Genomic DNA, 15,133 nt, shown 5'->3' on the forward strand with positions numbered 1-15,133 from the left:
GTAAAACAGTGAAGTGATAAACAAATACAAATTGGTAGTTACAAAATAGTCACAGGGATGTAGAGCACAGCATATAGAATATACTGAATAATATTGCAGCAACTGTATATAGTGCCAGGAGGTACAGACTAATGGGGGGATCACTACATAAATTATATGAATGTCTAACCACTATAGTGCACATCTGAAACTAATATAAAATAATATTGAATGTCAACTGTAACAGAAAAAGCAAATTTTTAAAAAAATCATGGACAGAAGTTGAACTCAAACAAATGGAAATTGCAGAATATAAATAAAAGAAGGAAATTCCACAAACACAATCTGATTAAAGAATCACAATGTCTGGCTTTAGACTTGGAGCCACGAAATCAAGGGCACTTTTTCAGTCTCACGACGATTGTCCCTTTTGTACTGTCATCCCAAAGGATCTTTTCAGAGCCCCCTTTATATCTTTATTCCTGAGACTGTAGATGAAGGGGTTCAGCATGGGTGTGACCACTGTGTACAGGACCGAGGCTGTAGCACTAGAGTGTGCATTGTGGGCAGCAGGAGAGCTGAGGTACACTCCTAGGCTTGTTAAATAAAATAAGGAAACAACTGAGAGGTGAGACGCACAGGTAGAAAATGCTTTATACTTCCCCTGAGCCGACGACATTGCACGTATGCAGGAAACGATCTTGGAATAAGAGTAAAGGATTCCAGCCACGGGACCACCACCCAGTAACACAGTTAAAATATAGATCACCAGGTTGTTAAGAAAGGTGTCAGAACAGGCAAGTTGGATCATCTGGTTGAGTTCACAGAAAAAGTGGGGGATTTGCAAGTCTGCACAGAAGGACAGCCTCAGCACCATTAAGCTTTGGAATAAGGAATTAAGGACACACGTGATCCAGGAAACCAGAACCAACAGTCCACACAGCCGGGGATGCATGATGACCATGTAGTGCAGGGGGTGACAGATGGCCACGAAGCGGTCATAGGCCATCACGGTCAGGAGGAAGTTATCCAACACTACAAAGAGTAGGAAAAAGTACATCTGTGTGATGCAGCCTCCATAGGTTATGACTTTGCTCTGCGTCTGGATGTTCACCAGCATCTTGGGGACGGTGGTGGAGGTGAAACAGATGTCCACAAAGGACAGGTTGGAGAGGAAGAAGTACATGGGCGTGTGCAGGTGGGAGTCTGAGCTGACGGCCAGGACGATGAGCAGGTTTCCTAACACAGTGATCAGGTACATGGAGAGGAAAAGCCCAAAGAGGAGGGGCTGCAGGTCTGGCTCCTCTGAAAGTCCCAGGAGAACAAATTCTGAAACTCTTGTAAGATTCTCTGGTTCCATGAGGAAGACGTGACTTCCAAGACAGGAAAATCACATGAGTAATTTTCATACAAACAGACATTACTCAGATGCTCTAATGCTACAATTTATATATTGCAGCCAAGTGATTAATTTCACTATTTTTGTATGGATCTTGTTCCTTCTAGGGGTTTCCTGTGCCATCTCAGATTAGGAATTATTGTCCCAATCTGCTTCTTTCCAACGGTATCATATAATGTACAGTTTTCATGAGAAATTCTTCATGTATTTCAGGAATGTAAATTGAGTGCTCACCAAGTTTTAGGTATTAACTTGATGCAAAAGTAATTGTGGTTTTTGCAATTATTTTAACATTTTAAACCACCATTACTTTTACACCAACCTAATACTACTATCTAGAGTGAGTATCAGAGTTCTGAAAACCAGTAGTTCATACAAGTCAATGAAGGAGAAAAAATACGCAGGCTAATAATAAAAATATACAGAGTTTTAGATGGTGACAGATCATATCAAGAAAGGAAAAGCAAGTTTTAAAAATATAGTGACTAGTGTGTTCTCTTTTTCATGGGCATTGCAGTCAAGTCCTGCAAACATGGTGACATATGAACAGAGACCTCAGCGAAGAAAGGTAGTGAAGGCAAGGAAATGTGGGCACGTATGTATTTGGAAGAAAAACTAGCCAGTGCAAAGGGCCTGGCGTGGAGCAGAAGTGCCTTAGTGATCTGTCCAAAGTGAATATTGGAGTATCTGATGGACCTTTATTATATATTTTCAGGCTGCTTCCTGGCAGTGTTTCTCACCCAGAAATGATTTTGTGCCTAGGGTACCTGGCATTGCCTGAATGAATCCTGATAACACCTACAATCCACAGAAAAGCACCCACACCCAACCATTATTCAGCCCCCAAGTCAACAGAGAGAAGGTGAGCAAACCCAGTCAAGACCAGCATTCAACCCGTATGTGCCTACGATCAACAGCCTCCTACCAGACACGGCATCTGAGTCAGCAGGGCCTGGGGGCTCAGAGAGTCTGCATTTCTAACCGGCTCCCGGGGGTGTTGATGCTGCAGCTCCTGGTGTGTGGCCCCCGCTCTGAGGAGCAGGTGAGGTCCTGTGTCAGAGTCAGGGGCAGGCAGTTTCAGGTTTTCTGAATCAATTATTTCTTTGCATGTATTATTAAAGCAATTAGTGTGCTCACACATTCCAGAAACTGTAATAAATTCTGGGCTCATTTCTCTTACGTAAGGCCCCTGAGTGACACATAATAATACACTTAGGTTTTTTTTTTCAGTAAGGAGGGTGCAGCGGGGATCGAACCTGACATCTTGGTGTTATTAGCACCACGCTCTAGCTAACTGAGCTAAGCAGCCACCCCCATAATACACTTTTAAGAGACTTTGTAGTGAGCAGAATAAGGGCCTCCAAAATATGTCCACACCCCATCTCCAGTGCCTTTGCATTTGATATTTTTATAGCAAGGGAGGATTAGGGTAGAAGATGGGACAGGCTTGCTAACCGGCTGACGTTAAGAATATGACCCAGTATCATCCAGGTGGGAGGAACGTAACCACAATGGTCCTCTAGGTAGAAGCGAGAGACAAGATGAAGAAGCTAAACTGCTGGCTTTGAAGGCGGAGGAATGGCCATGAGCCAGGAAAGGCTGTGGCCAGAATACAACAGAAAGAGGAAGGGAAACAGAATTTCACCTGAGCCTCTAGAAGGAACCCAGCTCTGCAGACTCCTTGATATTAGCCCATGAGACTCATTTCGGGCTTCTCACATCCAGATGTTTAAGAGCATATGTTTTTTTTAATCAACTAGTACGGGAATATTTTACAGCAGCAATAGAATCTAATACACACATTTATTCAATAAAATTTGCAGAGGGGACTGACTTAAAACCTCTGCATTCATTCATTAGCTTCCCCTGGGTAAGAGCATTGTATTTGAAAACCCACATGAAGTAGAAAAGAACTTTTAAATCAAGATGAAGGTATTCCACCCCATTAGCTGGTACACGGAAATCCTCATTGCATAAATGTAAACGTGGTCTGACTACAATGCTTTGTGGCACTAAGATTTAAGGTACAAGTGTGACCTTCATTTCTCCATCACTCAAGTGTTTGGTCTGAGCACTGTGTCCTCTTTGCCTAGAAGTTGATCAGTCCTCAATTTATACTCCCCAGTGCACGACAGAATTTCTCATTAAAAATATAGAATACAATGACCACCAGGGGGAACAGGCTGCATGTAGGCTCGGAATCCCTACTAACTGTTCCAACAGAGAAAGTAAACAAGCAACAAACCAAAATACAGGCAGCCTCGCCAGGAATGAAATAATTCAAAGTAAAACTATTTGGTATTCCTCTTTCTACTTATTAAATAACTTTTCCACGTGAATACCCAGCATGAGAGAAGATACTGCAGTGTATGTTTCACAAACGTGTGTTGCAAGGTAATTCCTACCTCCCCTGGCCTGGATCTTTCCAGTGAATATAAAACATGGTCAAAAACACTCCATCTTAGAAATGTCACTTCACTGCACTGGCCTCCACACCTAACACTCCATTTTCCTACTCCCTGAACAGCGAAACTCCTCAGTTACATTGTCATTGCACTGCAATCATTTTATGCGTCTCACTCATTCTACAGGGTCACCTAACAGTACATCCATGTACATAACCCTCAATTGTCAACTATGGCTCCTATATTGCAGATTTAAGCATCTTATTAAAATATTAAATAAGTTAATTAAAAATCAATTACTTTACCAAGAACACAGACACTGAGATCCCTAGTCTCCTGGCTGGGCTGTTAGGGTCGCAGTGACTCAGGTAAGTGTTCTCAGCTTCTGACCTCTCTGACCCTTTCCTTCAGTACCTGCTGGGCTCTCAGACTCACCTGGATGGGGTCTCTGAGAGGGAGGACTCTGTGTGGAAGTCAGAATTACTCCCTGGAAGGTTCATGACGGAGACTGAAGCTCTGTCCCCACACGAGACAGCAGGAAGGAGTGAAGCATCAGTTCACAGCCAGCTCAGGAGTCAAACGCAACACCCAGGTCCTGTCCACCAACGTGGTACAAGCTGAGGGACCGCACAGAGGAGCGTTACAGCGCTCTGTGTATCTGCTCATCAGGCACAGTTCCCTCTTCTTATTCCCACTGCTGAGCATCCGATTTCCCCCGGGGCCTCTGGAATAAACAGAAAGGAAATTTTTCCTAATGAATCTCTGATCCCAGGAGACCTGGTTAGAAGACAGTGAATTTGGTTTTTATTTCTTCATGTGCTTGATCTCCCTGTTTTAAAAGGACATTAATCTGGGACTGGCCCAGTGGCTCAGGCGGTTGGAGCTCCATGCTCCTAACTCCGAAGGCTGCCGGTTCGATTCCCACTTGGGCCAGTGGGCTCTCAACCACAAGGTTGCCAGTTCAATTCCTTGAGTCCCGCAATGGATAGTGGGCAGCGCCCCCTGCAACTAGCAACGGCAACTGGACCTGGAGCTGACCTGTGCCCCCACAACTAAGACTGAAAGGACAACAACTTGAATCTGAACAGCACCCTCCACAACTAAGATTGAAAGGACAACAATTTGACTTGGAAAAATGTCCTGGAAGTACACACTGTTCCCCAATAAAGTCCTGTTCCCCTTCCCCAATTAAAAAAAAAGGTAAAAAAGAAAAATACCACTACTTAAAAAAACAAAAAGGACATTAATCCGAGTATCCTTTGTCTCAACCACATTTATTAGAATTAGACGATATGAATATTGGAAGCCTTCAAAGGTGACAGGACTTGGTTTTGTTTTTTAAAATTCAACATACAAGATACCAACTTCATGAAAAGGAAAAATCAATTAGGAAAGTGGTTCTCCCCAAAACATGACGTTTTCATCTGTTCAGTATTTCCAAAAACAGGTTTCATAATTTTTGTTATGATCATTAGTAGAGAAGACACACATCTTTAAAAACAGAACTTGTATTAGAAAAATGGACTCAGGGATGGATAGAAGGTGAACCACATTGGGCCTTATGGTCCCAGTTGTACTGCTGGTCTGGTGAACGTTGTGAGTCTTCCTGAAATCCTCTTGGATTCAATGGCCTGAGGGACATTTGTCTTGGGAGCTAAGAGCTGTGCTATACAACACAGCAGCCACTGGTACTTGAGACTATTTCAAAGTTATAATTAAAGGTAAATAACATCTAAAATTCAGTTCACCAGCCATAGCAGCCTCAATACAGCAGCTACCACATTAGACAGTGCAGACATAGAATATGTCCCTCGCTGAAAGTTCTGTTGGACAGTTTTGCCTTAATGTCTTTCAAAATCCCCAGGTGTTGCTGGGCTGTTTCTCCACCACCCTAACCCTACGTCACTGAGCCCTCTCCTCCAATTTTATTACTATTTCAGGAACATTCTTGCTCTCCCCGCAGCTCCACATTGACCCCTCTGAAAACGGGGGCTGTGTTTCAAATCACCATTTACTAAGTGCCATGCAAAGGAACGTGAGGCACATATCACTCAAGTCTGACTGTGACTCCATGTTTGCTGGCGCCACCCATTCTGCCTATTGAGTCCCAAAGGCCCTCTCGCTGATGATGCAGGAAGACACGGAGCCGCACGCAGACCCGCTGCTAATGAAGCTCTACGTTGGGCTTGCCCTCCATCGAGGCCCGTTTCTCATCTCGGGGTCGCACACGGGTGTTTTTGCCCCATCAGAGCTCCTTCCAGCAACTTGAGGGCAGTAACCCCCTGTATTTCTTCAGTACTTTTCACAAGTTGGTTTAGATGCTTTGTGATGATTGCTTTTATATAATAAGAAATTATACCAACGCGGGGAAAGGATTTTGTCTCAAAATTTTCCTCTGGGAAATTTGAATGTGAATTAAATATTAAATATATGGAAGTTCTTGCCGATGTTCCCAAGTCCAATAGTGCTGACAGAGGAAAGTTGACATGAAACAACACATGCGTAGCATTTCAAAGAAATGTTGTTCGATGTGTTTTCAAATGCTTCCTCGCAGAAATGTAATGCAGATAAAGCAAATAACATAAATGTTATATGTTAAATGTAGGTGATGAACATAGAGGTGATCACTGTACTAGTCTTTCACTTTTTCTCTATGTTTAAAATTGTCCTAATAAAAAGGGTGAAAAATTACGTCACACCACTGGTATATACCATGGGCTTCGGTAGGTTTTTTGCTTTTTGTTTTTTTAGTAGTTCATTACTTTTTATTGTTTATTTCTAAATAGCAGTCGACTGCACGGCTACATCACATTTTGTTTACATACTCACCAGTTTGTGGACATACAGAGGATCCCCTAAAAATCTATACACGTTAAGAGAGGAAAAAACTGTATTAAAATAGTAACACAATGAATACTTCGAGCATTCGTTTCTTTTAGGCCATCTTTTGAGCAAACGTCATACTATACATTGCTACTGCAATTCAATTCAACTTCAAAAAGTAATACAGAGATAACATCTCTTAAAATATGTACATTTTTTGGCACCCCTGTTCTCCCCCCAGTATGTATTCTTTGGAGTAACATGAATAAAGCTGCCTTGATTATTCGCATACCAGTTTATACAGGCTTCAACGGTTTTATAAATAAGCTTAAAACATGAATAATGTTTTTTTCTAAATGACTTCTCATCTGACCGCATGTAGTAATTTTATGTAGAGCCTCAGGTTTAATAAATTTCAATAAAACTGGAAAACCTAGAATTATCAGAAAAGGTTCTTCCGGTTAATTTAGCCTCGGGTAAAGTGAGGATTTGATGACATGGTACCTTTTGGTTTTGTTTCACTGTGTCCCCAAATTCTGCTTTTGCAAGCATAGTACAATAAGCCTAACAATGTTTCACAGAAAATTAAAGGTTTGCAGGGTCTCCTGATGACCAAACAGGGAGCTCAGTCCAGGACTGCAGAGAACAATGTCCAGCAGAATGCGTTCTCTGGGCTTTGAATCTAGAACACAGCAGGAGGTTGCTTTTCAAGTAATTCCTTATGAGAGTTATTTTTGTAAAACCTGCTCCAAATGATCTCAGAACCATTTTTTTGGGCCTAACCATATGCGAGGCACTTTACATAAACGTTCATACTCTCCTAGGCTCACAGACTCCTGGCGGACAGGTGTCACACCAGTGAAGATGGTGGCCCTGCACTGCTCTGGCCACACAGCACACGCACCTGCATTGTAATCAGGTCTGTCTTCCAGGTCTGTTCCTTCTATTCTGCTGCTTGGTGCCAACCTGCACATGTAACGGCCTCTCTGAACAGATAATTCTGCAGATTCAGGAGTAAGTGATTTGATTTGTTTTCACAGTCTCCTTCCAGGGCCAGTTGACATGCTACCAAATTCCTGCATAACTTCTGGGAAGCAAGCTGATTACCACCTATGTACACTTGTTCACCTCCTGAACAGAATAATAATTGCAGTATTTATAGAGACATAATAAATGACAGATACCATTAAGCTCTTTTAAATTATTTTCTCATTCAATATTCTCAAATATCTATGGAAAAGATACTTTTATTATACACATTTCACAACTGAGAAAACTGAAGAGTTTCAAGGAGGTGAAGTTGTCCACGGATGATAAAGTAATTTCTTTCATATATATATATATATATATATATATATATATATATATATATATATATATATTTAATTTTTTTAATGGGGAATATTGAGGAACAGCATGTTTTTCTAGGACTCATCAGCTCCAAGTCAAGTCGTTTTCAATCCAGTTGTGGAGGGCGCAGCTCACTGGCCCATGTGAGAATTGAACTGGTGAACTTGGTGTTGTTAGTACTGTACTCCAACCAACTGAGCCATCCAGAAGGCAGCTCAGCTCAAGGTGCCATGTTCAATCTTAGTTGCAGTAAGTGGAACCTACCATCCCTTGCAGGACTTGAGGAATTGAATTGGCAACCTTGTGGTTGAGAGCCCGCTGGCCCATATGGAATCGGAGTTAGGAGCACGGAGCTCCAACCGCCTGAGCCACAAGGCTGGCGCAGTATGGACATTTTAAGATGTTAATTTCTCCTCTCCGATACCACAATATTGGCTTCCATTTATTGTATGTTCTTGAATTTCTTTCTTCAGTGTCATATAGTTTCTGAGTACAGGTTTATTCCCTCCTTGGTCCAATTTATTCCTAAGAATTTTTTGATGCAATTATAAATGAGACTGTTTTCTTTATTTCTCTTTCTGATAGTTCACTATTAGTGTATAAAAATTGAACTGATTTCTAAATATTAACTTTGCATTTTTCACAGGACTAGAACAAATCATCTTATAATTGATATGGAACCACAAAAGACCATGCATAACCACAGCACTCTTGAGAAAAAAGCAAGTTGGATATATTGTGTCACCTAATATCAAGCTGTACTACAAGGTTACAGTGATGAAAACAGCACAGTACGGGCATAAAAACAGACACCTAATTCGATATAATAGAATAAAGGGCCCAGAAAAATCCCACACTTACACGGTCCTTTGTGTATGAAACGAGGCAAGAATATACAGTGAGGTAAAGACAATCTCTTAGATAAATGGTATTGGGAAAACTGGACATATACATGCAAAAATATGAAACTGGAACACTTTCTTACACCATATACAGGAATAAACTCAAAATGGATGGGAGACTTAAATATAAGACTTGGAAACATAAACTCCAAGAAGAAATCACAGGCAGTAATTTCTCTGACATTGTTCTTAGTAACATTTCTTTTCTGATATATCTCCTTAGGCAAGAGAAACAAAACAAAAAATAAACAAGTGGAACTACATCCAACTAAAACTTTTTTGAACAGCAGTGAAAACCATCAACAAAAGAAAAGACAACCTACTGATTGGAAAAGACAACCTACTGATTGGGAGAAGACATTCACCAGTGACAAATCGGATACGGGTTATATCCCAAATTTATAAAGAATACATACAACTCAACCTCAAAACAACAAACAATCCCATTGAGAAAGGACAGAGGACTGAACAGACATTTTTCCAAAGAGGACACACCGATGGCCAATAGGTATAAAAAGATGGTCAAGGTCACTAATCATCAAATTAAAACAGCAATGAGATATCAACCCACACATGTCAGAAGGCTGTTGTAAATCAATAAGCAACAAGTGCTGGTCAGGACGTGGAGAAAAAAGGAACTCTCGTACACTGTCGGTGGGATTGAAAATTGATGCAGCCAATATGGACCACAGCAACTCCCCTTCTGAGTAATTATCCAAAGAAATCCAAAAGACTAATTAGGAAAGATATGTGAACCCCTATGCTCACTGCACCACTATTAATAACAGCCAAACATGTAAGCAACCTAAGTGCTCATCAGTTGACGACTGGATAAAGATGTGGCACATATATACAATGGATTATTACATGGTCATAAAAAGGAACGAAATCTTACCATTTGTGACAACATGGGTGGACCTGAGGGTATTATGCTAAGTAAAACAAGCCAGAGAGAGAAAGACAAATACCACATGATCTCGCTGCTACAGTGAAATTTAAAGACAAAAGTAAACAAAACAAAAACAGACTCCGATTTACAGAGAACTAATTGATGGTTGCCAGAAAGGTGAGGGTTGTGGGGCTGGGAAAAAAGTGAAGGGATTAAGAAATACAAATTGATATTTACAAAATAGTCACAGGGATATAAAGCACAGCATACAGAACATAGTAAATAATATTGCAGCAACTATACATAATGCCAGGAGGTACAGACTAATGGGGGGATCACTACATAAATTATATAAATGTCTAACTACCAAAGTGCACTCCTGAAATTAATATAAAATAATATTGAATGTCATCTATAATATAAAAAAATGAATAAATTTTAAAAATTATATGCAGAAGTTGAAATCAAACCAAAGGAAATTCCAGAATATAAATAAAAGAAGGAAATTCCACAAACATAGTCAGATTAAAGAATCACAATGTCTGGTTTTAGACTTGGAGCTATGAAACCAAGGGCATTTTTTCAGTCAGGACGATTGTCCCTTTTATACTGTCATCACAATGGATCTTTTCAGAGCCCCCTTTATATCTTTATTCCTGAGACTGTAGATGAAGGGGTTCAGCATGGGTGTGACCACTGTGTACAGGACCGAGGCTGTAGCACTAGAGTGTGCATTGTGGGCAGCAGGAGAGCTGAGGTACACGCCCAGGATTGTTAAATAAAATAAGGAGACAACCGAGAGGTGAGACGCACAGGTAGAAAATGCTTTATACTTCCCCTGAGCAGAGGGCATTGCACGTATGCAGGAAACAATCTTGGAGTAAGAGTAAAGGATCCCAGTCAGGGGACCGCCACCTAGTAGCACAGTTACAATATACAACACCAGGGTATTAACAAAGGTGTCAGAACAGGCAAGTTGGATCATCTGGTTAAGTTCACAGAAAAAGTTGGGGATTTGCAAGTCTGCACAGAAGGACAGTCTCAGCACCATTAAGCTTTGTAATAAGGCATTCAGGGCACTCATGATCCAGGACACCAGAACCAACTGTCCACAGAGCCGGGGGTGCATGATGACCATGTAGTGCAGGGGGTGACAGATGGCCACGAAGCGGTCATAGGCCATCACGGTCAGGAGGAAGTTATCCAACACTACAAAGAGTATAAAAAAGTACATCTGTGTTATGCAGTCTTCATAGGTTATGACTTTGCTCTGTGTCTGGATGTTCACCAGCATCTTGGGGACGGTGGTGGAGGTGAAACAGATGTCCACAAAGGACAGGTTGGAGAGGAAGAAGTACATGGGCGTGTGCAGGTGGGAGTCTGAGCTGACGGCCAGGACGATGAGCAGGTTTCCTAACACAGTGATCAGGTACATGGAGAGGAAAAGCCCAAAGAGGAGGGGCTGCAGGTCTGGCTCCTCTGAAAGTCCCAGGAGAACAAATTCTGAAACTCTTGTAAGATTCTCTGGTTCCATGAGGAAGACATGACTTCCAAGACAGGAAAATCACATGAGTAATTTTCATTCAAATACACATACTCAGATGCTCTAACGTTACAATTTCTATTTTGCAGCCAAGTAATTAATTTCAATATTTTTCTATGGATCTTGTTTCTTCCAGTGGTCCTGTGCCATCTCAGATTAGGAATTTTTGTCCCAATCTGCTTCTTACCAAAGGTGTCATGTACTGTAGTTTTCATGAGAAATTCTTCATGTATTTCAGGAATATAAATTGAGTGATCACCCTATTTTAGGTATTAACTGATGCAAAAGTAATTGTGGTTTTGCAATTATTTTAACCTTTTAAACCACCATTACTTTTGCACCAACCTAATACTACTATCTAGTGTGAGTATCAGAGTTCTGAAAAACAGGCATTCAACAAGTCAATGAAGGAGAAAAAATATGCAAGCTAACAATAAAAATAGATAGTGTTTCAGATGGTGACAGATCATATGAAGAAAAGAAAAGAAAGTCTTAAAAAAGTGGTGACTAGTGAGTTCTCTTTTTCATGGGCATTTAGTCAAGACCTGCAACATGGTGACATTTGAACAGAGACCTCAGTGAAGAAAGGTAGGGAGAGGCAAGGTAACGTGGATGCGTGTGTATCTAGAAGAAGAATAGCCAGTTCAAAGGCCCTGGGGTGGAGAAGAAGGAGTTTAGCGACCTTTCCAAAGTGAATATCACAATATCTGATGGGCCTTGATTATTATATATTTTCAGGCTGCTTCCCGGCAGTGTTTCTCACCCAGAAATGATTTTGTGCCTGGGGTACCTGGCATTGCCTGAATGAATCCTGATAACACCTACAGTCCCCAGGAAAACACCCACACCCAACCATTATTTAGCACCCAAGTCAACAAAGAGAAGGTGAGCAAACCCAGTCAAGACCATCATTCAACCTGTATGTGCCTACGATCAACAGCATCCTACCAGATGCAGAATCTGAGTCAGCAGGGCCTGGGGGCTCAGAGAGTCTGCATTTCTAACTGGCTCCCGGGGCTGTTGATGCTGCAGCTCCTGGTGTGTGGCCCCCGCTCTGAGGAGCAGGTGAGGTCCTGTGTCAGAGTCAGGGGCAGGCAGTTTCAGGTTTTCTGAATCAAATATTTCTTTGCATGTATTATTAAAGCAATTAGTGTGCTCACATATTCCAGAAACTGTAATAAATTCTGTGTTCATTTCTCTTATATAAGAGCCCCTGAGTGACACATAATAACACACGTTTTTTTCTGCAAGGAGGGGGCAGCGGCGATCGAATCGGCAATCTTGATGTTATTAGCAGAACACTCTAACTAACAGAGCTAAGCGGCCACCCCAATAATACACTTTTAAGAGACTTTGTGGTGAGCAGAATAGAGCCTCCAAAATATGTCCACACTCTATCCCCAGTGCCTTTGCATTTGATATTTTTATAGCAAGGGAGGATTAGGGTGGAAGATGGGACAGGCTTGCTAACCGGCTGACGTTAAGAAGATGACCCAGTGTCATCCAGGTGGGAGGAACGTAACCACAATGGTCCTCAAGGTAGAAGCGAGAGACAAGATGAAGAAGCTAAACTGCTGGCTTTGAAGGCGGAGGAATGGCCATGAGCCAGGAAAGGCAGGGGCCAGAATACAAACTGAAATAGGAAGGGAAACAGCATTTCACCTGAGCCTCTAGAAGGAACCCAGCCAGGAGACATCTTGATATCAGCCCATGTGACTCATTTCGGGTTTTACATCCAGAACTGTAAGAGCATATATTTGTTTGTTTAAATCAACTAGTACGGGAATAATTTACAACAGCAATAGAATCTATACAGACATTTATTCAATAAAATTTGAGGAGGGGACTGAGTTGAAGCCTCTCCGTTCATTCATTAGCTTCCCCTGGGTGAGAGCATTGTATTTGAAAACCCACATGAAGTAGAAAAGAACTTTTAAATCAAGATGAAGGTATTCCACCCCATTAGCTGATACACTGAAATCCTCATTGCATAAATGTAAACGTGGTCTGACTACAATGCTTTGTGGCATTTAGATTTAAGGTACAAGGGTGACCTTCATGTCTCTATCACTGAAGTATTTGTCCTCAGCACTGTGTACTCTTTGCCTAAAAGCTGATCATTCCTCAATTTATACTCCCCAGTGCATGACAGAATTTCTCATTAAAAATACAGAAGACAATGACCACCAGGGGGAAAAGGCTGAATGTGCTAGAATCTACTAACTGTTCCAACAGAGAAAGTAAACAAGCAACAAACCAAAATACAGGCAGCCTCGCAAGGAATGATATAATTCAAAGTAAAACTATTTGGTATTCCTCTTTCTACTTATTAAATAACTTTTCCACGTGAATACCCAGCATGAGAGAAGATACTGCATTGCATGTCTCAAGAACAGCTGTTGCAAGGTAGTTCCTACCTCCACTGGCCTGGATCTTTCCAGTGAATGCAAAACATGCTCAAATACACTCCATCTTAGAAATTTCATACAGTGACTTCACTGCAGCCTCCACACCTAACACTATTCTCCTACTCCCCAACAGCAAACTGCTCTGATGTTTTCATTGTACTGCAACCATTTTATGCATCTCACTCATTCTACAGGGTCACTTAATGGTACATCTATGCCCATCATTTAATTGTTATATGGTCCCTTTATGGAAGATTCAAGCATCCTTATTAATTTATTAAATTAATTAGTTATAAATCCATTAATAACCCAAGAACACTGACACGGAGATCTCTAGTCTCCTGGCTGGGCTGTTAGGGTCACAGTGACTCAGGTAAGTGTTCTCAGCTTCTGACCTCTCTGACCCTTTCCTTCAGTACCTGCTGGGCTCTCAGACTCACCTGGATGGGGTCTCTGAGAGCGAGGACTCTGTGTGGAAGCCAGAATTACTCCCCGGAAGGTTCATGACGGAGACTGAAGCTCTGTCCCCACATGAGACAGCAGGAAGGAGTGAAGCATCAGTTCACAGCCAGCTCAGGAGTCAAACGCAACACCCAGGTCCTGTCCACCAACGTGGTACAAACTGAGGGACCGCACAGAGGAGCGTTACAGTGCTCTGTGTATCTGCTCATCAGGCAAAGTTCCCTCTTCTTATTCCCACTGCTGAGCATCCGATTTCCCCCGGGGCCTCTGGAATAAACAGAAAGGAAATTTTTCCTAATGAATCTCTGATCCCAGGAGACCTGGTTAGAAGACAAGTGAATTTGGGTTTTATTTCTTCATGTGCTTCATCTCCCTGTTTTAAAAGGACATTAGTCTGAGTATCCTGAGTCTCGACTGCATTTATTAGAATTACACGATATGAATATTGGAAGCCTTCGACGGTGATAGATCTTGTTTTATTTTTTTTTTTCAATTCAACATACAAAGCTCCAACCTCCTAAAAGGCAAAATCAATTAGGAAAGTAGTTCTCCCCAGTGGATGACATTTTCATCTTTACACTATTTTCTTAAAACAACTGTCATAATTTTGTCTCCGAACGTTAGTAGAGAAGAGGCACAAACATAAAAACAGAACTTGTATTAGAAAAATGGTCTCAGGGATGGATAGAAGGTGAACCACATTGGGTCTTATGGTCCCCCGTTACTACTGCTGGTCTGGTGAACACTGTGAGTCTTGCTGAAATCCTCTTGGATTTCAATGGCCTGAGGGACATTTCTCTTGGGAGCTAAGAGCTGTGCTATACAACACAGTAGCCACTAGGTACATGAGACTACTTAAAAATTGTAATTAATATAAAATAAAATAAAATTCAGTTCCCCAGCCATAGCAGCCTCAATACAGCAGCTACCACATTAGACAGTGCAGACATAGAATATGTCCCTCGCTGAAAGT

The 15,133-nt window shown here is 41.5% G+C and overlaps 1 protein-coding gene and 1 pseudogene across 1 annotated transcript; both read right to left on the reverse strand.

Moving 5' to 3' along the window:
* Nucleotides 1-391: 391 nt before the first annotated feature.
* Nucleotides 392-1,339, reverse strand: LOC109439785 (olfactory receptor 7A17). The gene has a single exon (XM_019720021.2). The coding sequence runs from the start codon at nt 1,337-1,339 to the stop codon at nt 392-394; it is 948 nt and encodes a 315-aa protein (XP_019575580.2).
* A 9,012-nt stretch (nt 1,340-10,351) lies between these two features.
* On the reverse strand, nt 10,352-11,281 carry LOC109439739 (olfactory receptor 7A10; annotated as a pseudogene).
* Nucleotides 11,282-15,133: the final 3,852 nt, after the last annotated feature.

Source organism: Rhinolophus sinicus, linkage group LG07 (genome assembly GCF_036562045.2).
Source record: "Rhinolophus sinicus isolate RSC01 linkage group LG07, ASM3656204v1, whole genome shotgun sequence".
Taxonomy (NCBI): Eukaryota; Metazoa; Chordata; class Mammalia; order Chiroptera; family Rhinolophidae; genus Rhinolophus; species Rhinolophus sinicus.

Excerpts from the sequence above, each read along its gene's own strand:
- LOC109439785 (XM_019720021.2), bottom strand. The coding sequence starts at position 1,339 with ATGGAACCAGAGAATCTTACAAGAGTTTCAGAATTTGTTCTCCTGGGA.